The 24,974-nt window shown below is 43.2% G+C and overlaps 1 protein-coding gene across 4 annotated transcripts in view; it reads left to right on the top strand.

The window, feature by feature from the left end:
• The window catches only part of Mme (membrane metalloendopeptidase), an 82,369-nt gene extending 58,014 nt beyond the window's left edge, over positions 1-24,355 (top strand). For all 4 annotated transcript variants that reach the window (XM_076867329.2, XM_076867330.2, XM_076867328.2 and 1 more), the window contains exons 17-23: positions 7,212-7,270; positions 12,481-12,600; positions 13,942-14,075; positions 14,237-14,302; positions 16,850-16,945; positions 17,249-17,325; positions 22,939-24,355. In XM_076867329.2, the coding sequence (XP_076723444.1) occupies positions 7,212-7,270; positions 12,481-12,600; positions 13,942-14,075; positions 14,237-14,302; positions 16,850-16,945; positions 17,249-17,325; positions 22,939-23,038 (652 nt within the window). In that variant the 3' untranslated portion in view covers positions 23,039-24,355. The remainder of the gene's footprint in view (positions 1-7,211; positions 7,271-12,480; positions 12,601-13,941; positions 14,076-14,236; positions 14,303-16,849; positions 16,946-17,248; positions 17,326-22,938) is intronic.
• Positions 24,356-24,974: the final 619 nt, after the last annotated feature.

Raw genomic sequence — 24,974 nt, forward strand, 5'->3', positions numbered from 1 at the left:
AAACCTACATGTCATTCATCCAAGTGAACCCTTTGACTGGAAGGGCCTCCCTTTGCTGTAGGAGTAGCTGGCACCATGGAAGGACAGGGACTTTACAAGTGCGCGGTCTGTATTCCTGCAGTCATGTCAAGCGTGTCTTCTGGGGATCTGGTGCCAGGTGGTAAAGAATTTCAAGCACGCCAGGTTGTCAGGGAGAAATAGTGCTGAGCTGGGAATATAATATCCACTGGCAGAATTACTTGGTAATAGAGCTAAAATCATTTACTTCTAGTAGCATGATTATGCACATAGAACAAAAATAAGCCTCTGTGAAGTACGCTCAAGAACAAAACGGAAGAGCCCCTTAGACTTGATGCTGCATTGTCAAGTTTCTCAGGACAGAACTTTCCTGATACACTTGTGACAGGTGGCCCCAGGATTTATGAATCCTGACCGTTGAGCCCAGGACTCACTTTCCCTGAACTACAAAGGCTTATGTCATGGCTGCGTTTCTCCTGCTGTTACTCATCAAAGTAAAGCCCAGGAAACTTGACATCAGCTATTTCAGCAAAGCCCGGTGCTGACCAGAGCAGAGGACGGTGGGTTGGATAGGAGCTGCCCCCACCTGGGAGTCCGCAGCCCCTGGGGGAGGCAGGCGACAGAGGCCAGCCCCAGTGGGGGCCTGCTTGGTGGGTGCAGCACAGGGAAGCCAAGAGCTGGCCCAGCGTGTTTTTTCAGACCACTGTTAGACCTTTACACACCAGTAAAGCTTTCCCTGGCAGCAGCATGTCAGCGCTGAGATCAATGTCAAGGTGAACAAAGGAGTTACTCAGAGCAGAACAGAAATGGTGGATGCTGCTGTCCTGTGTGTTCGGAGCCAGCTGTTTTTCCGAGTCTGAGAGCTGGCAGCCAAGGTCTGTGACTCTCTGGCCCTTCCTGAAAGGCCCCCTCACCAAGAGTGCCAGCAGAGTGACAGCACCGCTCAGCCACTGCGCTGAGTCACAGTCCTCTCTCAGTGCCCCTGCTCTGCCAGTTACTACTCGTGGCCTTTAAAGCCCTGTGGTTTCCTTATTTCCAAAATGAGCAGCCTGCCCTGGGCTGTGTGGAAGGTTCTCTCCAGCAGTCCATCTGTGACCTGGTGGGGAAAGTTTGATCAGAGCCAGGGCAGCGTTTACCTGCTTCCCTTCTCCAGTTGAGTGACCCCAGGAGCTCAGACCGACTCTGGAGAGGCAGGAAGGGCCTCACCTCTAAGCCAGGCTTCTGACTTGCCCCTCACTGGTGTTTCTAGAACCAGTCTTCTTTGTAATGAGGTCCTTCAACTTGGATAAAAGGAAACCAGTTATGTAGAACTTGGGCCACCGTGGTGGCTGCGGGGAGGAGAGGCTATGGAGTGGGTCCAGTGGAAGTGCATAGACTCGTGTTCATGGGAAAGATGAGCAGAGAAGCTTCCTGACTCAGTGAGTGAGCGCTCCCCAGCCAGGAGGCCTGAGCCTTAGACTGGACTTGAACCACCATGGCAGCCCCCTGTGGTTGCGTTCCCATGGCCCGCTCATGCTCTAAGCATGCAGATTTCCATCTTTGATATTCCCTGAAAGCCAGCTGTCTTCGCAACATGTTTTGGGGCTGTAAGCAAAACATATTTTATCTGCAAAAACATTTTTTAATTAGCATCCGAGAAAGGCTGTTTTGTTTTGTTTTCGGAAAGGGGAGAGGATGTTGGGAGGGAAGCCGAATGATTTAAAGCTTGAAGTTTTAAACAGGGTTTATTCTGTAAATACATATTTCATCCTCAAACAACTCAATTAGGTCTTCCAGTCCCATTTAAAGTGGAAAGACTTTTCTGAGGGATTCTGGTGTTTTACTCCAGGTGGTCCCTCAGGAGGATCGTGTTCAGAGGCTGCGGCTTCCTGCTGCCACTGCTCTCTGCAGTCTGTGGAGCAGCGGTGCCTCTGCCCTCCCAGGGTCACATGTCACTGGTCTGCCCGTGGGCCCACGGAGGACCCACTGATATGCCAAGACCCAAGTATGTGTTAGTGCCTGCCAAGTTCCCAGTACTGCTCCAGCCCTAGGGATTCAGTGACCCAAACCTAGAAGGTCCCCTCCAGTTACCATCCAGTGAGCTAGACAGACAACAGCTTTATGTCGTGTTAGGGAAGTGCTAAGGGTCGTGTGGGATGGAAGAGGTTTTAAGTCTTTCCTAGAAGTCCCCAGGATTACTTTAAATCAGGAGGAAAAAGTAAAGACAGAAATGACCCACCCACTCTCATGTCTCCATAATCGGGAGTTCCCCTGAATTTGGCACCACATACTGTGTGCCCAGAGGTGCGCGGACAGGCAAAGGGAGTCATCAAAGCTGAAACCATCGTGCCTTGTCACCAAGCTTAGAGCCACACACAAACAGCTGATGATAGGGAAAAAAAAAAGCAACCTTTTCTCAAAAGAGAGTGGACTCTCTGGTGTCGCCACCAGAATGAGAGTTCACTCGGGTGAGGCCCTGGGAGGGGGCAGAGTGCTGAAGCTGTGCTCACCATGCTTGGACACAGTGCGGATCAGCTCAGTGACATTCTGTGGTTCTACTGTGCTTTAGCTTTTGAATTGAAAGTTGCATCTGGGGCTGGGGTAGCTCAGTGGTTAGAACATTTGCCTAGCTTGCCCAAGGGCCTGGGCTCAGTCCCCAGCACGCGTAACACACACACAAGAAGTTGCGTCTAAGGGAACACTGGAAAGAACACATGCTGGGGAGTCAGGGTGGGATGTGGAGTGGGCCGTTGGGCTAGTGGACCTGAGTTCAGGCTCCCGCTTTGCCACTTTGCTGAATGAACATAGATGAGCTCTGGTTTGGGTCTTCGTCTCTGCAAACAGGGGTTAGTGGCATTGATTTTCCTCTCCTGATGCCCATGTTACGTCAGACAGTGTGCCTGGTGCATAGCTCGGGTGTTCACCAAACAGTAGCTCCTGTTGCCACGATTGATCTGTCATGGTGGGTCTTCTAGAATGCCTTCAGGGTGGGGTGGAGGTCAGCATTCTTCACTGGCCTGGTGTGGAGGATCGGAGATGTGGAACAGTGGTAAGAAATGATCATCTTCATATTTAAAGAGGTCAACAAGAAAAACGGCATTAATGGTCCTGATAGAATTTTGTGTGTGATGCAGATCAGCAGACTCACAGTGGGGAATTTGAGAGGAGGATGAGCAGGTTTAAATATTTTTTTCCCAGCTCGATCACTTAGTTTTTGTGCGTATTTGCAAAGAGTTTAGTAACTGTGCTGTGCCTGTTTCTACACCTGCAAATGAGAGGTGACATCTGTGTAAGGCATGATTTGCAAGATGAATAAAAGTATGTAGAAAACATTACCGTCTGGATGAGAGGATATTGGTAAACGTAAAGGAACACAATGATGTCTGCGACTGCAAGATGGGACTTCTCCTTCCACCCAGGGCACTGGAGCAAGTCATAGGAAATCTATTGAACGGCTGCCTTCAAAGGAGGTGCCTTGGGACTACTAGATGCTGAGAAGCTGAACATTTGCAAGGAGGGGCATTAACAGTTCTGTGTTCTTTCTGAGTCTTGAAGTTCCACAAGAGTGGAGGAAAGAAAACATTTTGTTCAAGTGCTTTGTAATCCAGTGGGCTTATCGTCTCCAGAAGCCTCTGGGATCTGGCTATTTCTGCTTTTCTTTCCTGCTATAAAAGTGATGTCCGTGCGTTCATGTCATCACTGCTCAGCTTCTTCAGGGTAATGAGAAGTAGTGAGAAACACCTGGTCCCTCTCCCAAGTGGTCTTCTGTCGTTTTTTTCCCCATCCACATTGGCTGCGCGGGCCATGTGGCTTGTGGCAGCCCCTCTATGTTCTACTGTTGAATGCCCCAAATAAGATTCCCTGACAAAATTCTCATCTCAGAAAGGAAAATTCAAGTTTCTTCCTGAGTTTCCGCTCTTCAGTCCCCCACACCACCAAGCTCGTACACACAGGAGACAGGAGGAGAAACGCACAGACAGGGCACTTTGACCAGGCCTGGTCCTGCACAGTGGAGGTCTAGAGGCACCTTCTGGAGAGTTTCATGCCCACTGTTGTAGGGCATTGTCACCGCCGACTGCCTGCATTTCCTGAGAGAAAGCTTCTCCGCTGATGGAGACGAATCCAAGTCATAGGAATTTAGTTGCCATATCACCACTTATTCTGGAAAGTACTTTCTTTGCCCCGTTAATTTAGCTTTTGTGTTGACATAGCCGGGTAGTTCGTGGTGGACTGGACGTCAGCCATAGGGTGTGTTGATCTTATCATCCCCTGTTTAAGACGTGATGATCTGATCACAGGACTTAGTGTTCTGAACATGGCCAGGGACAAAATGCCTGTGCTCTGGGCTCTGGGTAACTCCCCAGAGTCTCCTGAGGGTGCATCACGGAAGACCTCAAAGAAGGTGAGGCAGGTGCTCACACGGGCACTCCGCAAACTCCGCCGGTATATTCAAGTTTTATTTGAGTGTAGCACGGCCATAAATAGCCACCTGTTTTCTCGAAGGAATAATTCACAGTGGACATTTTAATAAGTAAAACTCTCCCTGCTGGAAAGTCACAGGCATTAATCAAAATGCAATCTCCAGCTCTAAACGTAATGTATCAGAAGAGCACAAACCTCTAGAACAAAAGGCTCGATGCTTATTTTTACCAAAGCAGTAAACACGGGCTGAGTCATGTCTTAGGCACCCCATTCGTCTCTGTCTGCTCTTGAGGTCTGTAGCGCTGGTTTCGTGTGTCTGATTCTTCTCCTCTGTAAGAACACTAAATTTTAAAACCATTGGAATTGATACTTTTTCTTGTTTCATTATTAGAATTTTTCACTGTTCAGAGTCAAACAATATGCATATTTTATTTGTAATTACTCATAAAAATCCATGCAGAGTTTGCTGTCCCTGAATCAGAGCTTCAACACTGAGAAACAATCCTGAAATCTACCAAGACCAGGAAACATATTATATTAACTTATTAGCAATTAAAGTTTTAATAATTATGAATAGTTGAGACATCAGTTTTGCTGCCATGTTTGCTGTCCAAGGGTGGGGAACACATCAGGAAGACTTTTGTTTTCTCAGGAGCAGTATGAACACATTTTCCATTTTGACCTTCTTGCCAGCTTCTTGGAGCCATATTTTTACCCCCGTCATAGCACCCATGTAATATATGTGAACATAGTCTTAATATATTATTTTTTCTGATCATGACTTTTGTTTACATACATAGTCTGTTTTATAATATTTATAAGTCACAAAAATGAAATCCTTCTGTTTTTGCTTTCTCGGTTTTTGCTTTCTCAGTTTTAGTTCAGCATTCCTGGGTTTGCAAATACAGTACACATTTCTGTAGTGAGTCGCCACTAATTGTGTGGGAAGCAAGTGGAAGTGTAATTAAAATAAATACAAAGTAAATATTCTTGTAATCATCAGCCTGCAAGAAATATTAAAATATTGATGTCACAGCTGTGAGGACCTTAGGGAGGACTGATGAATCTGGTGTCCCTTCTGTTTAAGAATGCTTTTCTCTAATTAAAACAACTAAGTAACTAAGGGAGAAACACACAGACCAGCCCTTCACCCCACCTCCAAGCTGATTATCTTCCTAAGGACGAGTTCACAAAAGGTGAACTGGACAGAATAAATAAGAAGTTTGCATCCTTCATCCTGTGATTACAGACAAATTCCACACTTGGGACGCACCAGACAGTTCTGTATGTGGCCCTGCCATTGCGGAGATCGAATAGTACTCAGTCTGACCTCTGCAGTACCTCCCTCACATTGTGACTCAGGTGCTGATTTGGGTGCTACTGATCTGGGAAGTTGACTCTGGGAACAGTTGATTTATCTTCATTGTGCAGATTACTGTAATCTTGTGTGTAAAGGGTAATAATTGTCTTACTAAGTGTTGCCCTGAACATGGAATAACCACAGCAAGGCATTAGATAAAATGGTATGTGTTTGCCCGAGTGTGTGCTGGGTGCTGATGCTTAAGAGGCTATCTGAAGTCCAGCAGGGTGCATTCCAGTGAATATATATGGAATAGTGTATTAAAATGGAATATTTTTCTTGTTGCACACAAGTGCTTAGCACAATTGTTGATCTACATCTTTCATAACATCTGAGCAGAAAGACGTGACATTAGCTCTTATCCTTCAGTCCTCAGATTATTGTTTGAAAGCTATTTTTTGCATCTTTCAAATTCAATCTTTTATTACATCTTTTATTATAGTTATTTGTGCATTGTTCTCATCTCAGCTAAACCAGTCTCCTGCAGTCCGGGACTGTATTTTTTATAAAATCTCTTGATTCTCTGTAGAGCATAAATCGGGTATAGACGACTGGTGACCACTTTAGTGTCACTCAGAGATATACATTTGCTCAATTAGTTGGAATGTTGCATTAAAAAAAAAAAAAAAACAGCTTTAAGAGCCCATGATAAGAGATGCATTGATCCAAGCTAACTACCTGAAATATCATAGCTCCCAAAAAGACTCTTTGTAAATTAGAATTTTAAAAGGTTTTAAAGATACTTGAATCTGAAGCATTTTGTCAAATGCTCCTGAATTGTTGACATAGTTATTTAGTATTAGGAAAATAAAGCCAACACATCCTGATATACCCCTTAACCCACTGTAGTTTCTGAACAGACACACGCCATGGGTTTTGCACTGTCTGATACCTCTGTAAAAAATGACATCATCACGGACCTGGATATATGCCAAAATTATTATTTTTTTTAAATCTTTTTTTTTCTTTTTACTTTTTAGTTTTTCGGCGCACACAGCATCTTTGTTTGTATGTGGTGCTGAGGATCGAACCCAGGCCGCTCGCATGCCAGGCGAGCACGCTACCGCTTGAGCCACATCCCCAGCCCCTATGCCAAAATTCTTTTAAAATATGTTTTTAAATTGTAGATGGACACAATGCCTTTATTTTATCTATTTATTTTCATGTGGTGCTGAGGCTCAAACCCAGTGCCTCACACATGGTAGGCAAGTACTCCATCACTGAGCTACAAAGCCCCAGGCCTGTGCTGAATTTTTAAGAAATAGAAATCCTTTCCAATGAGCTCTCACCTCATGAGCTCATTTTAATTTGCTTATCGTATTTCAAACAGAAAGTTCACATTCCTCTAAGAATGGTAATGTTTTATCATAGTGAGCAGATGGAGTTGGATGATGTATTGTCTTTTGTTAACCAGTTCTTGTGTCTTCCGTAGGTGGATAAGCGGAGCAGCTGTGGTCAATGCCTTTTATTCTTCAGGCAGAAACCAGATAGGTAAGATGTGTTCCCCACTGTACCAGCCCACCGTGCTCCTGTGGATGATTTGTAATGCCCAAAACCCCAGAGCTGAGGCTGACTTTTTGGTTTATTGAATGTACTTCTTGAAAGTAGATGTATCTATGTGCCTTTCTTTTACTAGAATGGCAAAATTTAAATTAGTACAAATCACATTAAGGAGTTTTGGTTTTGTTACAATGTTCCAATTTATAGCTAAACAGTTTATCTTATTTCCAAGTGGTTTTTATTTAATTTCTAAGTCCTTTCTAAAAGTCTATTAAATATATATCTCTGTAAAGTTATATTGACTTTCAGACTTCCTAAGCATTAACATGTTGAAATGGTTCAAGTTCAAGGAGCCAACTTTTTATAGATCAAGGTCTCCTGGTGATTATGCTAGCTCAAGTGGAAATGGTTCCAGTCTATGTCATCTTCCTTCCAAAAGCCTTGGAGAGTTCAGACAGTTAAAAGCTAAAGTGTATTAAGCTGAACCATTTGGAATTGTATTTACCTAACCACTTTTGACCAGAAAAGAAAAAATTACATTGAGTATGCCTTTCCCATTTGCCTTTAAGCTTAGGAAGAGATGCATTAGGAAGTTATCAACATTTTTTTCTAGTATTTTTATGGTTTCTATTTTTGGAATAAAACTTGAATACATCTGGAATTTTCTTTGGCGGATGACATGAAAATGAATTATATAAAGTAATGAGAAAAGATTGTCTTTACATAACATAAAGATAATAAGTAAGACATGTATACTGAAGTTAAAATCAGTTGGCTCCAAGTCTGGGCTAATCTGTTTTCCAGATAGAGAAATGATTGGCAGACCTAGACCAAACCTGCTCAACAGTCAACTACTTAGAATCCTGGCAGTCATTCCTGTGGAATGTATTTCTAGAGACCTGTCAGGACTTTTCTTACAAATGCCTTTATCTCTGGAGGATCTTCTCTTTGAAGATCTTTCTTATAAGTGCCTTTGGGGATTGAACCCCTGGTGCATGCTAAGCACATGCTGCACCACTGAGCTGCATCCCTGGCCCCTGAAGACCTCCTTTAAATTATATTCAGTCCTCCTGTCAGTGCAAGATCTAGTTCATACTACACTGCAACTCAGAGAGCAGAGATAACTTGCAATGTAATCGCAAAGCAGGGTGAAGCAGCCATAGCCTTATTTCTGCACTGGGGCAGAGCAATGGATATAACCTCATTGCATTCCCACTCTGGGAGGACTCCAGAGCCTATCAGACCCAGGGGTGATTCATTCTCAAGGACAGGAGCCAGACAGACCCTGTAGGACCACTGTGGCTCAGCCAGGCCTTGGCCTTTCTCCAGAGCCTGTTAGGACAGGAACCTGCATGATTGAACTACCCCAAGTCCCAGGGGCTCAAAATGTGTTCACTTCTGAGACTGCCTGTTCGGAGAGGAGCTGGGAATGTTCTCATTTTGAGTTTAGTATCCTCACACCAAATAAGCACACAGCCAAAGGAAAGAGAAGGCAAAGGTGGGGGGGAAGGTTGGCTAACATTTCACAAAGTAGTCAGTTATCATCTGGAAAATCTAGAAATTGGCTTTAAATTCTTAATTTATAAGAAAGACCTTTTGAAAAATTTTCAAGATAAACTCCTCTGATGAAAATATGAATAAAAAACATTAAGCTCTTTTCCTGTGCACGTCTGCTAATAACAGCAGTTCAGAGAAGGGGAAACTGTCAGTCAGGAGGGGATATCTTTGAGATGTGCACTTTTCTCTTTAATGATGCATTTAAATTTTCAAAGTGGGGAGTCTTGACTAAAAATGAGTGAAGGTTCATCTCCCCATCTTCCTCCTCAGTAAAAATGTGTGTGTGTGTGTGTGTGTGTGTGTGTGTGTATGCACATGTACACATCCACATACCTTCTGCCACAGCATCTTAATGGGTGTGATGTGATACCCATGTCAGAATCGATGCCAAGTGTGTGCCACATAAATGACCCCTGCCACACACATACCCCAAATTACACTGCATACAGTTCTCACGCAATGGGTTGTCTTATGTTGTTACATTAAAAAGTGCTTGTTTTATTATCACAAAGGGAGTTAGTGATTCATATCAATAATTTCTACTTTTCCATTGACTCCTACCTTTGGTTAGAACTCATGCAAGTAGCCACATCCCAATGCGTAGACACCCTCCACTTCACATCAACACAGTTACCAGAGCCAGAAGGTACACTGAGTGTGTGGGATTCAGGGCTCCCCTTCCCAGCTCACCTGCTTCCTGGAGCTCCGGAATCCTCCCACATCACGCCCTTAGGAAAGCTGCACGTGAATGTTTTGTCAAGCATTTCTCTGTAAATTCCGGGCACTATTCAGGCATCATTCTGAATGTAAAAATCTGACTCAAGGAATTGATCAAGTCAGATGGAAAGTCCTAACACGGTGGTGTTCTCCCTTTTCATTAAAACTGAATCAAATTTTTACATCAATTCTTTTTTAAATTTCAGGAATGTCTGAGTTGTGTCATGTATTCAGACCATGTGGCCTCTGAATACCTTGAATTAGATTTTCTAAAATATCTTTTTCATTCTTAAGAACATTGGTTTCAGGCTTAACAATTAAGTGTTTCTAAACATGTTACTCCATTTAATACAAAAAGAATGTTTAGTCATTTTCCAACAACAAAAAATTACCTATCCAGGCATATGCCTGTAATCCCAGCACTTAGGAGGCTGAGGCAGGAGGATCACAAGTTCAAAGCCAACCTCGGCAATTTATCGAGGTTGGCTTTGAACTCCAATAAAATGATTGGAGATATGGCCATCAGTGGTTAAGTGCCCCTGGGTTCAATCTCTGGTACAAAAAAAAAAATTACTGAGTGCAAACTTGAATTTATAAGAAATATTCTAAAATTGAATTGCTTGCAGCCTTAAAAAAAATAAAATAAACCAGAGAAGGTGCAAAGGCAGGGGTGATGGGACTGAGAAAAGGGCAGAGGAAACCCACTCATTTGTTTCATGGACCAGTGACTTATTTAATTAATTAACTTGTTGACAGTCATGAACATTAAAAAAAAAATGCACAACTGAGCAATTGCTAATAAACAACAGTTGTGAAGTTCACGAGCAACAGCGATAAGACCAGCAGGGAAAATCCTCATTACAGGGATTTGGCTGACAGAGTAAAAGAGGAGGTCATAATTTGCAAAGTTGAACTTGGAGACTAGTATTTAATATGAGCCATAAAAATCTTATCTCTTGCCTGAAGAATGACATCGAAGGGTACAATTAAGTCAGCAGGATCTTTAGTTAATGTTTAGTCTTGAGAGCACATTTCATAAGAGCATTTTATATAATGGGTGGATTTTAATCAAAGTACATAGTGTGGGAGATAGTGTTCACTTTAAGTTAATAAAGTGCTGCACATAATTTTTAGACTTTAAGCTAAAAATAATTTCTTGGCACTGTTTAGCTCAGGCAGCTACACGTGAGGTATAACTTTCATCAAAATTCTCCAAGGACAAAGTATTTTTTTAATTATTTTGCCATTTCAGTGTGATGGCAACTTCTCAATTTTTTAAAAGTTTGGGGAGCAATTAAATTGTTTAGGGTGTTTATAAAGTCTCCTCTACAAATAACTAATATTTGTCCCTGAAATCCATGCAAGGTTAGGTCATGTATAGCCTACCTATAAGACAAAGAAACATTACTGCTCATGTGAACCAGCTCTTAAGTTTCTTCTGGTCAGAGTCCCTCTCTTATACTCTTGATGGACCACAAAGCAACAGCCCAGGACTTTGCATGTAACAGGTGTTGCTGCTGAAGATTTTTTTTTTCAATTATAGAACAGAAAGTTTCAGTTACTCAATGGAGAGTAGAATTTTAAAGCATGAAAGATAAAAACAACAAAACTGTGAGCATTAATTTTAATTCATTTACAAGGTCAAAGATTAACCACTTCTAAATAGCATTATCCCAAAGCAGTGATTTTTTGTTGTTGTTGTTCAACAGGGGAAATATATTCCAAGGCAAGAGAATAAAGGCACCTTGTGAGTTTATTTTACAGCAGTGAAAGTGTCATTGAGCACTTTAATATAAGAGGGTCATAGAGAGAGTGATGCAGGAAGAAGAAGAACACAGAAGAGTAGGAGGTGATGACGGAGCCAGAGACCAGGAAGAAGATGCAGTGTTCAGTTGCTGAGCATGGAGAGCCACTGGGGTGTCTCTGCAGCAGAGAAACCAAGACCAGGGCTGCACGTTAAGCCACACTTAGATTAAGAGGCTAGATTGGAATCAGGGCAGATCTCCATTGGGTGAGACAGGAAATGGAAAGACCAATCAGGAAATGAACAATTCTGAGGCTGACAGTAGTCAGACCATCAGAGATGAAAGGTGGATGCTACTGGGAGGAAGGAAGGGCGCATCCCCAGGTCCTGCATCCCAGTGCAGAAGGTCAGCAAGTACGTGGGCTTGTCAAGGTGGACTCGGTTCGCTTACTGAGCTTTTCAGGACCACATCATTGTCCGTGTATTTACCTACCTTGATGGCTCCTTCAACAACACACTTCCCAGCTCCCTCTGTGCTCCTGGCACTATTGTGTGGAAGCTCTGATACGGGGACTTAAAACACAGATGAGCCAGAAAGCCACAAACAGTGTGTGTTCAGTCACACGGACCTCTGGCTCCGAGGGCTGAAATTTGAGGTGGGGGCCTAGAGGGAAAGCAAGTTCTCAACCATAAACAAAGATATATTATAGGTGCCTTGACGAAAGTAAAATAGGGTTATGTGATGGAGAGACACCTTTGAAGGAATGACTGTGGATTTCAGATGCTGTCATAGATGGATACATTTTTAGAGATAATGTCGGAAGAAGTGCAGCGTTATTGAGTAACTACTTCTTCCAAATTTTTACAAGGGGAAAAGGACCTTCTGAATGTAGATTATAAATTTCCCTGGTCCAGAACTCCTTACAGCAAAAAACAATTTTAAAAAGAGATCGTAAAGTAGATTGCCATGAATAAATCATAGATTATGGTGCCACTCCAGGCTGATCTCTTTGTTGCTATCAGTAATAAAAGACTGGCATTTGTTTCTGTCACAGAAGATGTTTATATACATAACACTGGCAGAGTGGTACCACATTAGCAAGCAAAGGGACAACCAGGCCCAGGCTTGGTGTTGTGTGACAAATAAGGCCACAGTGACCTCCAACCAGCTTCTCTCTTCTAGTCTTCCCAGCGGGGATCCTGCAGCCCCCCTTCTTCAGTGCCCACCAGTCTAATTCGCTGAACTACGGGGGCATCGGCATGGTCATCGGACACGAAATCACCCATGGCTTCGATGACAATGGTAAAGCCTGGCTGGCATCCTCCTTTGGCTGAGATACATCCCCTTAAATCTGGTTAGGAGTTGTTATAACTTAGCAGTAGAACACTACACTTGTTCGTCAGTGTATCATCACCCTAAGTTTGATTATACTCTCAGAGTTCCCTTTAAATTGTTGCTTAAGGAGATCACAAGATGCTGACTAGCGTGGGGATCGATGTGTGCTGGGCACTGCGAGAGTAAAGCACTGCTCACGTTGAGAAGAGACGGTGGCACTGGTCGGCACCAGCAGTGGTGTGGGTCTTCTTCCCTGGCTGCACAGTGATCCTAGAGGGCAGGGTCATGTCTTAAAAAGAGAAATAAAAGCTGAAGATCTCTCCTATCCGGGTGCCCATAAGACTATTAAGCTGCTGTCAGTTGGGGATGTTCTGTTTAAATCTTAAACCTACTACATGGATTAGACCTGTGCAAACAATAGACACTTACATGTTTATATGCTGCCCTAAATGGCAAAGTAGATTTAGAGTTTCAATGAAAGCTGAGAGAAACAGAGGTGTGTAAAGTGATAATTGAAGTTATAACAGGATTATTTCACAAGTAGAAAAATAGTAGGAAGAGAACAACAACAAAAACGTAAGCATTAACATGACCCAAGGTTAGAGAGCCATAGAGAAGAAGGTGACAGGAGAGGTGCAGTCTTTAAAAAGCCTGGCTAAGCATCTGTTAACTCAGCCTTAGCAGATCAGTGCAAATACGGCTTGCACTTTTCAAATGGAACACAAACAGAAGCACACGAAACGCCCGTGCACAGACACAAGTGAGGAACTGGTGGAATTGGCGAGTGGGTTGAATAGTACGGCTCCAAAGCCCTCTTCCTGTTTATAGATAAAAAGATGATAAAGTTCAGTATCCAACCACTTGGCATGTGGAAATGTGGTTAGAGCTCAGAAAAGGGAAAGATCAGGTGAGGCTTGGCAGGAGAGCTCTGGAAGAAAGAGGAGACTGCTGGGTGTGCTCAAAGTAGAGGGAAGCCACAGGACCTGGGAGGGGCCTGGGAATGTGGCAGGTGCCAGAATAAAGAGCAACGTAGCGAATCCAATAGATTCATGCAGGTAAAGCCACCCAACAGTCCAAGCCGATTGCAGGGTGTTGGGTCTGTGGCCTCGTCTAGATACCGAGAGCCCAGGCACACAAGCTCAGCAGGCACTGATGGCCTGGGCTTTGCCCACTCCATGGTTGAGAACAGCAGCTTCTCTCCTCTGTCCAGCCCAGTGTTCTCCACAGAGCCATGTTTCAGCCTCTGCAAGATAAAGATAAGCAACTTTTGCAATGAGTTTCCATTTGACTTAAATAAATGTGTTGCAGGCAGGAATTTTAACAAAGATGGTGATCTCATTGACTGGTGGACGCCACAGTCAGCACATAACTTCAAAGAGCTGTCCCAGTGTATGGTGCACCAGTACGGAAACTTCACCTGGGACCTGGCAGGCGGGCAGCACGTACGTCACTCGCATTCTTCAGAAGAGCTTCATTGTGTTCACTCACTCATGAATGAGCACTGGTGCTTTGCACAATCATTCTAATGGAGGATTTTTTGAGTGAGCACTGGTGCTTTGCACAATCATTCTAATGGAGGATTTTTTTTTTTTTTTTTTGACAGCTCAATGGACTTAATACACTGGGAGAAAACATTGCCGATAACGGAGGCATTGGCCAGGCATACAGAGTGAGTGATGGTATTTTCTTTCACTCTAATGAGAGGAATGAATATTTATTATATTTAATCACTTATTTTAAGATCTTTGCAAAGACACATGTACTATGATCAGCAGATGAGGAATGTAAGTTAGGAGCATGGGGACCCTCACTGTGGCCAGCCACAGGTCAGTAGGGTTGATGTGACAGAGCTGAACGCCATGCTCCTGGGTTCCCAAAAGCCAAGGAGCCAAGGAAGCACGCTGCATCTCCAGTGCTGCAGTTAGGACTGGTGTGGCTCTAGCACGTGGCCTTGCCAATGGCCCAACTGTCGCCAACACAGCATCTTGGGAGTCACAGCTGCCTTCCATCGCTCTTGCCTTTGACAGGTATTCCTTGAAAGCTCTGCCTTGGGTTGGGCACCAGTCTGTGTGCTGGAGAGACAGCAACACACCCTCCATGAAAGGTGTCATTTGATGATCTAAGAACTAAAGGACCGGCTAGGGACTGCCATGTGCACAGAGGACGCACATGGGGTTTTCACAAAAGGGTGGAGGAAGGGTGCCCGTGGAGGCAACGAGGAGGAGTGAGGGTGATTCTGAGTGCTTCCCCACCCACACACAGGAGGGAGTGAGCAGAGTCCACCTGAGATGGCCCAAGGGGCCTAGAACCAGGCTTCTCAGTGCCAAGGGTGGATGTGCATCCTGGACTGGAGGAAGATGCAGGGTTATTTGTTCACATAGGAACGTTGGGTTAGAGGGCAGAAGAGGACCTTGGTGACTGTCAGAGCAGTGTGCAGGGACGATGGAGGACCTGCAGTCAGCAGTGACCATGAATGATCAGAGTCCGAGGCTTGGAACACTGAAGGTCCCCGAGCAGGGAGTCCCCACACCTTCCTGCTGTAGAACGCTGGCTGGTGTGTCTTCTGCCATCTGTTGGCTGGATGGCACACACTGTGCATTTTACCTCCTGGGGTGTGGACTGTTTCTTGTTTTTCTATAAATATCCTCAAGCTTTATTGTAGGGTAGAGTTAACGTCTGTAGAAATGTTTTGACCTTTGGTTTTACTTTTACAACACTGTTAAGTGACATTAGCAGAGTGCTCAGGCTGGGGACAGTTATTCCCCCTGTTGGGAGTCCTGCTGTGAATCTCAAAGCTTCCCCTCTGTCCTGTGAGCGACAGGCACTCTCATCTCTCAGACTTTTGGGCCATCTTTCCTGGCTCTGAGTAGCTCGCACACATCTCAGATCTCTGCTTAATGGAGCACTTGAGGGTGACCGTCTGTGACCTCTGATGTCCTCTCTTTTCAGTTTTTACTTCTGGTGACTCGAGATTGTCAGCTGCCCCTCAGCTCAGTCCAGCTGAGTTTCCCTCCCTGCATGTGGCCTGAACTCACTGGGCAGTGAGAGAGGGCGGCCGTATGCACACTTCGTTCTTTTGCATCTCTCAGGGACCATTTTCCTTTTTGCCTGATGCTCAGTGATATGCCAATCGCCATTTAGTATCTTGTCTGTCACGTGGTTATTTCAGTGGGTGGGCAAACCCAAAAACCTGCCACCCCACCTTGGCTGGAAGTGGGAGGCCTTTGCACTCTTGGCAGCCTCGTGGTGATTCTAACGTACAGCCAGACTGAGGATCCTTTGCTCTGAACTACAGTTGCTGGTCATTCCACAGAGATCCTCACCCAGTGCCAGGACACAATTATAATAATGAAGCAAATTACAGTTGTGCAAATAATTCATTATACTTTGAATACGTGAGTTCTTTATATGAATTCGTTGCCCCTCAGCTAGATCGTGAGCTCCCTGAGAAGGAGTTTTCCCCACACCTAACCACGGAGTCTTCACCTAGAGGTTCAGAAACTTTGTGTTGATGGGGAACAGAAAGAAATGGAATGTATTGCCTAATTAATCACCTTCCTTTGTAAGAAAGAGAAAATGACACATCCCAGAAAGTTCACTGTCAATCCCTTTTGAAATAAATTCAATAGAGAAAAACTGCAATTTTTTCACAATTGTCTATAAATCCTTACGGATTAAGAATATTTACTGACATTTAAATCACCTAAATTCCTTTCTCTTAACATAATTGAGATTTAGTCTATTTTGTCCTATCTTTGGAGAGCCAGAATAGTTGCTTAGATTCCCTAGATTCATAGGATCCTGGGCCTCCAAGGGGTTCGGAAACACTCAAATGAATCCAATGTGACTCTGTTTTGCCAAGAGTAGTAACCAAGCTAAACATAGCAAATGCAGATGAGTCCCTTGGCAATCCATCCGCCCTCTGGCAGGGCCTCTAGAACCACACGTGTGTACTTTTTTCCCCACTTATTTAAGTTACCCTCTAATTCAGCTGGCGTTTATTGATCATTACTCTTATCATTGCCTCTTGTCCTTGCTCTTATAAGCAAATTCTAGCCTTCTTCATAATTTAGGAAATAGCTATACATTTGCCATATCTAAAGGTATTGGGGTGATTTTGATATAAAAAGTAAACTACTTGTTTACATGGTATTTTGAATAGGTTTATATATAAATTTAGAAATTGTAAACATGTTTCTATTTTACTACTGCCCAGGCCTATCAGAATTATGTTAAAAAGAATGGTGAAGAGAAGTTACTTCCTGGACTTGACCTGAACCACAGACAACTGTTCTTCTTGAACTTTGCCCAGGTATCGCCTCCTTCTTGACTGATAAACATGAAAACCTTTCTGAGTTGTGATTTCACAGTAAGTTAGACACTGCATGCTGAGTGGTCTTATTTTAATCACTCATGGCAGGAAATTTGACTCCACCGACTCCCATTGTTTATGACAGATTGTCAGGTCATATTCGTGATGAATGATTGTTTCCCTGGTTGCCCTTCATTAAACATTACCCGAGGAGTCAGTAGCTGAGGGATGCAGAGATCACTTGGTTTTGCTTTCGCCCACCTTCCTGAGCACACTGCCTGCTTTTTCTGCTCCTGTCTCCAGGTGTGGTGTGGGATCTACAGACCAGAGTATGCCGTCAACTCCATTAAAACAGATGTGCACAGTCCAGGCAATTTCAGGTATGTGGGTGTGAGCTACAGTCTGGGTGACCCAAGGTTGGCGCCATTGTTTCTCTGTTTGGAATTTGGCTTTTTCCAACTCTGGTTCTATAAAACTTGGAAACCCCAGTGCTTCTGTGTGTTTATGTCAAAGATGGGACTGATGGAACACACCTCAGTGCAAGGTTTACATGAGCATTCTGGCCGCTCCCTTCTGCAGAATACACCTGTCCTCTGCTCAGTGCTTGATGAGTTCCAACAGAGATGTTGTCCCCAAACAGTGGTTCCATCTGAAGCTAGCAAAAGCACATATCTAGTGGTTTAGGCCTGAAACAGTGACTTCCAGATTGCAAAGAAAGATTCTATATAACATAAAGGGAAATTGGTTACTAACCGAGGTTCTGCAGCCAGGAATAACCTTATCTCTAAAGCTCCAGGGGAGCACAGTGAAGCTCAGTTCTCAAGCCAGCCCATGAGGGATGCCAGGGAGAACTGCCCTACAGAGAGGAAGAGAGAGTAGAAGCCCAAGCCCTTTACCAGGTAGAATGTCTAAGAGGCCCACAGATGAGACTCCTAAGTCTCTATGTATTGTTTTAGGACTGAATTCTGACTGCTGTCCCCTTCCCATGGACCATAACACTTCATCACTCATTTGCTAATCAACACCACCTCCCAGGAAAAAAAGGCAGGAGAATAAAAATCTGAAGATTTTATAGAGTTGTTGGAAAAGAGAGTTTGAGGACAGAAGGGAACTAATGGGCTAAATTTGAAAAACCCAGCCTAATATCTATGCAAACACCGTCTTTCACTGGTGAGGAAGTAGGTTCATTTATGACGTATCAAAGTGGCACATTTGAATGTCAGAGACCTCACTTGGCGTGATCTAGTACCTTCTCTGTTGACTTCATCCCCTTAGCAGCTCTCTGGAAACCCCTTTACTCACAGCCGTCACTGTACGCCTGCTTTCTGTATGATGTGAGCTACATCTAGTCCTGCTGATAAGTTACATCAATTGCTTTATAGGTACAAAGCAAAAAATGTTACTGAATCAATTCCCATTATGTTCTACCCGTGAAACTCTTAGTTTTAATTTTTAAAAGTTTTTATTTTCCTATGGAAGTCTCAAATCCAATGTCGAGAATACCAGAGAACATTGGTAAATTCACACAAAGCACCATACAGTCTAATCTGTCAAAGCTTTGCCCTGCGTGTCCTGTGAACCAAACCAGGGCTCCATAAAGACCCCAGTGGAGTGAAGCAATATGACTGTAATACTTGTGAATCTGCCATTCTCAGAGAGTGAGTTTAATTTTGCAATAGGTAGAGATTCGACTCTTAAGAATTAACATTTCTATCTGAACCACTGGGTAAAAATTTCCTTGTTTAAAAATGCATTTTCTACCTGCCCGTCATAACCCAGTTTCCTGAACCATACCTAACGTTTTGGTTTTGGTTTTGGTTTTTGGTTTTGTTTGTTTTGTTTTGTTTAACAAGACAAACTGTTGTTGTGACCGTTAGTTATGCTCTTGTTGTTTATTAGATGAGTGAGACCCTCAAAGCCTATGGTGGGTCTAGGACTGTTCATCCCTACACCCAGGGTGCACTCTCACGTTATCTCTGTATCAGGGGTTTGCTGCTTTTCCCTGGTACTAGCTATTCATCTCTGTGCCTCAGTTTCTTGACATTTAAAATAAGGATTAAGTTACCATGAGAGTGGCAGAGGACTAATGTTAATGCGGGTGATGTGCCTATTACATGTACATATTTGAAAATTAGTATTAGGATTATTTTTAGATAAGAAGTCTGAACAGAATAAAAATTCTTAGGAAAAAGTCATGGACTTGTGACATTCCCTATCAGCTCCAGGCTGGTGCTTTCTGTGGCTCATGAATTGAATTATGTCCTGCCTATTCCAGCACATCAGTGATAGCCGGTCCAGCAATACAGAGCTAAGTACGCTGTTTCCTACCCCCTATATTAAACTGAAAAACAATATTTTAGTCAATACATGGAATTATTTGTATCTTTGATTTTCTTTTGGTCCTGGCTTCAAAGATGCCTCTTTGACTATTTTTCATTCATAATAAGAGAAGTGTGTTTGTGTGTTTTGAAGGGTAAATGGAATGCCAACCTTTTGTCAAGGAAATTATTATTTTCTCTGGAGGTAAAGGGATTTCCTTGGCAAAAGGTTGAGGTTACATTTCGTTTTGGAAACAGGCTGCTTCCTGACTCTACAAAGTAAAACATATTTTTAACAGAACTTTAAAAACTAACAGACATTGGGTTGCTATTGAAAAATTGTGCTTGGTGGTGTATGTAAAAATATTTCCAAAATAGAGGGAGATTTGTAACCTTGTGCTCAAATAGCCAGACATTGAAAACAAAAGGCAAAATACACTTGATATAAAGATGAAATCTATAAAAGTGTATTCGTTAGGTCTAAACTAGAATTGTTTTATTCTTCTTAACTAAAGCCTTATGTATGTTAAAATAAAACCTCAAAATCTTTAGTGTTTAAAAAAAATTCCCCTTGAATGTGCTAGAAATTAAGTCCACAATTTAAATATTGGCTTCTTTTTGAAAATATAGATTTGGCTAGTCATCCATAGGCACTTTGGGGAGTGATTATTTGTTATAATATTTACTACTTTATATGCAACAATGTTTCTAATGTTACTTAGATACAATATTTCTATTAAGGGATCTGTTAATTTTTAAAACAAATCTAAATAGACAAAATCATCTACATGCTTAAATTACTTAATATTATCTCCCACTCAGGAAAATGAAAGAGAACTTTATAGAAATAATACCACTAAAAAACAACTCAGGTAATGTTTTTCACAGCTTAGTTTCCAATATTTTGGAAAGAATATTATTTGTAGTGTTTTGTGCAGTTGTTTTCAAGTTATAGGGTTATTTTCTTCTTATAGTTTAGCGTCCTTACACTAACTCCTCTTTAAAATGCTCACATCTCCTCCATTTACCTAAAATATTAACATTGGTTCCTGATATTTTATAAATATCAGGGTGGATCTTGGTGAGCTTTGTAAGATTCCTGTTAGCACCTATCAGACTTTAGCACCTACCTAAGAATCTCTGTTAGGCATTTATTTATTTTAGACTATACAGTGAACTGGGTGCACAGTGGCACACACCTATAGTCCCAGTGGCTCAGGAGACTGAGGTAGGAGGATTGTGAGTTCAAAACCAGCCTCAGAAACTTAGTGAGACCCTGTCTCTAGATAAAATATAAAAATGGGCTGGCGGTGTGGCTCAGTGGTTGAGTGCCCCTGGTACCAAAAAAAAAAAAAAAAAAGAGAGAGAGAGAGAAAGAAAGAGAGAGCGACTATACAGTAGAGCAAGTGCTCATCAGTGGGGCTCCATTTTGAAAGATGCATAACAAGTCATGTAGGCAGGCATAGTCAGGTATGTTATAGGTCAGAAAGTCCACTCTTGGTCACATAGATGCTCAACTCTACCTCTCTTAGATGTTTTTAATACAAGTGATTATTTGCCAAGGCAATAAACAGCAGCAGCACAACAAAGTATTTTATTTAATGAAGTAACAATTCAAGTAAACCAAAGTTTTCATCTTCTGTTATTAGAAACGCCAACGCAGGAGCCACATGATTCTCATGTAGCATGAAATTCGTGTAATTGTTTTATGTAATATTAATGAAATTCAATCTCACTCTCAGAGAAAGGATTTGTTTATTCATACTGTGCCACTTTTCAAAATGGTTATGCATATCTTCCATCCAAAGATTTGATGTTATAAACACCAGACATTCATTAGAGACCCAGGAAGGTGAGTTAGGCCCTGGTATGCATCTAAGTGAAGTCTTCTGGTGGAGGGGAGACCAGACTGAGTGCTCAAGGTCAAGTGTTCCTGCCTCTCCAACTTCCCCTGTGTTCCAAAGACGGTTGTGTGTTTAAGGTGTTTTTCGGTTTTTAATTTGAGACAAATGGGTTTGGGCATTACAGCTGAAGTACTTGTTCCCATGTGATGAATCTAAGATACTAGCATTTGAAAAAAAACTTAATAAAACAAAAAGCAAAGTCCAGTTCTTATTCTTTCACAGGTTTGTGCTATCAGCTAGGGAGCTTGTCCAGTGGGAGGTACACCCAGGCCACCATGAGGATTGTCCCCTAGCCAGAGTCTAGAGCTTCCTAAATTGGGAGGCGGACTGGAATCAATGCGCCAAAGCACCTCCGTCCTGTAGAGTACGTGAGCCCAGCGCCCAAGAGATAGGAGCAGTGAAAATTCCTAGTTTCTAAGAATTTCGGAGTTAGGAAGTTCTAGGAGTACTGCCTTCCAGGATGCAAACTGCAGACTTCTCGTTGTATCCTCACATGGTGGAAAAACAGAATTTATTCTTGAACACTTCAGATATAAGAAATGGGCACTTAAAAAAATAAATAAAGAAGTCAAGCTCTCAGGCCGTGGCCTAAGCGAGGCGGTGGGAAATTAAGTCCCACTAGTGCCCCGTGTCCCACTTTCTAGGGTTGCACAGGAGTTTACCACACAGGCCTGGGAATTGGGGACTTGCCTTCCCACCTGCCACAGTGGCTGCTGAGGCCCCCACAGCCTGAGGGCTCCATGTGAACCTGGTGGCTCCTCTCCCTTCCATGGTCATGGTCATGGTCAAGGGCCTCAAGAGCCTCCACTCCAGAATCAGTGGAGGCCTTTCAGAGGCCCTTATTGTGCACCACCTTGTCACTGCCTCCCAGTCTGTGGAGCCTGTCACCTCCTGTCACTCACCAGTGGATATCTGTGTGCAGAATGGGTGTGGGGGCAGGCAGGGACTAGGCTGTGTGCGTGTGGAGAGCTCTGTCAATCAGGACGCTCCTGGTCTGCATCGCCCCAGCACCCCTGCCCCCAGCCCCCACCCCTGCTGCTGGTTCAGGTGGACGAGGCGGGGCGGAGCTGGCTGGGCATGACAGGGTCCCCTCCACATCCTTGTATTCACCCATCTCTTCCCTCCAGTGCTGTGCGGTGCCGATAGTGTGCTGGACACGGTTGTTTTCGCCCATTGGGAGCAGAGATAAGAAGACATGGGCATTTTTCCAGCCCTTTCCAGTTATTCAGGCTGAATCCAGTTTCTGATATTTAAGGAGTCCTTTTGGGGAAAAAAATGAAAATAACAAAGACCTGTTATATTTCAATGATTGTATGAGCCCTTTCACAATACAGTAAAAAATCCTGATTTCATTCTTCACCCAGACTTTTCTTACGAAACTACAATTCCAAATATGCATTGTTTGTTTATTTTGAAAACACAGAGCATTTATGGATGATTAATGCTCCATTACAATCTCAAGGTGCAGAAACTATTATCATATGCACTTTTAAAATGAGGAGACTGAGGTACAGAGAAGCCTAGTGACCCAGGTTCAAACTAAGCAGCCTGTCTCCAAAATCCATGCCTTTCACTAACTTCTGCTCAGCAGACTCTCCATTGAAAAACTGTTAATGACAAGGAATCGACTCATTGTACCAGGTTTATTTTTCCTTTTAAATTTCAAATTCTAGAATTACTGACTTGGCCTGCACAAAGAAATCCTGTAGGGCTCTCCATTCGTGTGGACATGAGTAGCCAATGCTGATGGTCTTTTTTGTTTGTGTCAAAGGATTATTGGGACATTGCAGAACTCGGCAGAGTTTTCAGAAGCCTTTCATTGCCGCAAGAACTCCTACATGAACCCAGAGAAGAAATGCCGCGTCTGGTGATCTTCCCAAGAAGCAGCACAGCTCTTGGCTGGACTCGTCAACAGCACAGAAGACTGGAACATTCTAGCCAAGAGAACAGGGGCCCCGAGGTCACTGCAGTTACCTGGAGGTGATTAGCAGAGATGAGAACTTCACCATACCAATCAAATTAGGTTCTTCTGGAAAGGGTGTGGAGCAGGAGGGGTCCAAGGCCTGTCAAACCAATCGAGTCACCGTGTAAATACTGCTTCGTTTCTAAAGATGATCTTACCATTCATTTCTGTTTCTCTTGTGATCTGCCAGTTTTCTGTCCCTAGGAAACTTGACCACTTGAGCCAGACCAGGATTTCTCATCAAAGAGAAAAAGAAGGGGTTCAATACAGTGGGCACCAGAAGCACGGCCACCACATGCTGGTTTAAAACACACGGCCAGTGCTCCTCTTTACCTTTATTTGCAATATTTATGCTCTTCAAAACTCTTCCAAAGAATTCTTATGCATTTGGGGGCCTTGGAATGGACATAGTTTTTCCATATATCAGTTATTCATTCTGCCTTCTTTTATTCTAAGCACTCTTAGGGCAAAACTGAATGCCCCAAAACTGTTTTTGGTTATATATGTCTTACTGATACAGAGATTCTTGGGGCCCCTGCAATTTTGTAAACAATTTCTTGCTCTCTCTGTCTCTCAACACTTGGTCTTTTTAAGGGATTTCTAGTAATGTATAAATAATAATTTTTATATTTAATTAATTACATTTACAACTAAGTAACTGTTATTATAGGTAATCATGGAATATTAAAGTTTCTCACCAAGATAAGCAGTTATGAACCAAGATCCATAAAGCGATGTGCAGATGAAAATGTGAGACTTTAAAAATTTATAAATGGATGGAAAGCTTTAAGCACAAACTTCAGGACAGAGATGCCACTGAACAGTGGTATGGAGATGGATGATGCTTGTGGATCACAAGCAGGATTTTCCAAAGCAAATCTGTCCCTGAGGGTGGCTGAGACAGAAGGGCAAAACTGCCCGTGTACATGTGCTCGAGTTTGTCATCTGATGCAGATACTTTGGTAATAAATTGAAGTTGGGAGCCCATTGCTCACAAGCCTATGTGCGAGCCCCCTGGCTTCAGAACCCAAGGTGTGCTTCTGAGTGGCGGTGGGAGGCCTCGGTGGGCCTGCTTCTGGAATTCATGTAGGTGGCACAGAGTTTTGGAGAGGACACCTCTTCCCTATGGGGATCCATCTCTTGAGACTTTATGCTCCTCTCTGTTCCTGTCCTGTTGGCTATTTGAGCTCATTTCATTTACCTGATTAAAATTTTACAAAAGAGATGCACTTCCAAAGTCCTTATTTTTCCAAATAAAAGGTGAAAATGAAAGAATCTACCCAAAATATGGGTGTTGATTTTACTGCCTCTTGAAAAATGCCCGTTTGCCTTTAAAAATGTCACTAAGACATTTTACACACACACACACACACACACACTTGAAATTGCCTACAGCCCGAGGTACAGCTCCGTGAATTCTGAGCAAGGCTCCGAAGCAGCACCAGGGAGGCAGAAGCCCACGGTGCCACCTCAGGGGTCCACAGGCTCTCACATCACGTGCCAGTATTGCCTGTGGTGGCTTTTAGAGAATAGAATCAGTCAGTGTGGATTCTTTCCCTCCTGGGCCCTTCCTTCCAGCCCCACATTTGTGAGATTCGCTCTATTATTGCCCTAGTCATGGACCCTTCATTCACACCGCAGAGGAACATTCTCTTGTGGGACTCTTCCAGAATTCATATGCATCCTACTGTCAGCCAGCTCCTGAGCAGCTTCCTGGGTGGGGCTGTTCCAAACAGCACAACTACGAGTGACAAGCTGTTCTTGTGTATTAGCACATTTCCCCACGTCTTGCAAAAATTACAAATATTGAAGATGCAGTTTCAGGCTAACCAATGAACATCCTC

Source organism: Callospermophilus lateralis, chromosome 10, assembly GCF_048772815.1.
Source record: "Callospermophilus lateralis isolate mCalLat2 chromosome 10, mCalLat2.hap1, whole genome shotgun sequence".
Taxonomy (NCBI): Eukaryota; Metazoa; Chordata; class Mammalia; order Rodentia; family Sciuridae; genus Callospermophilus; species Callospermophilus lateralis.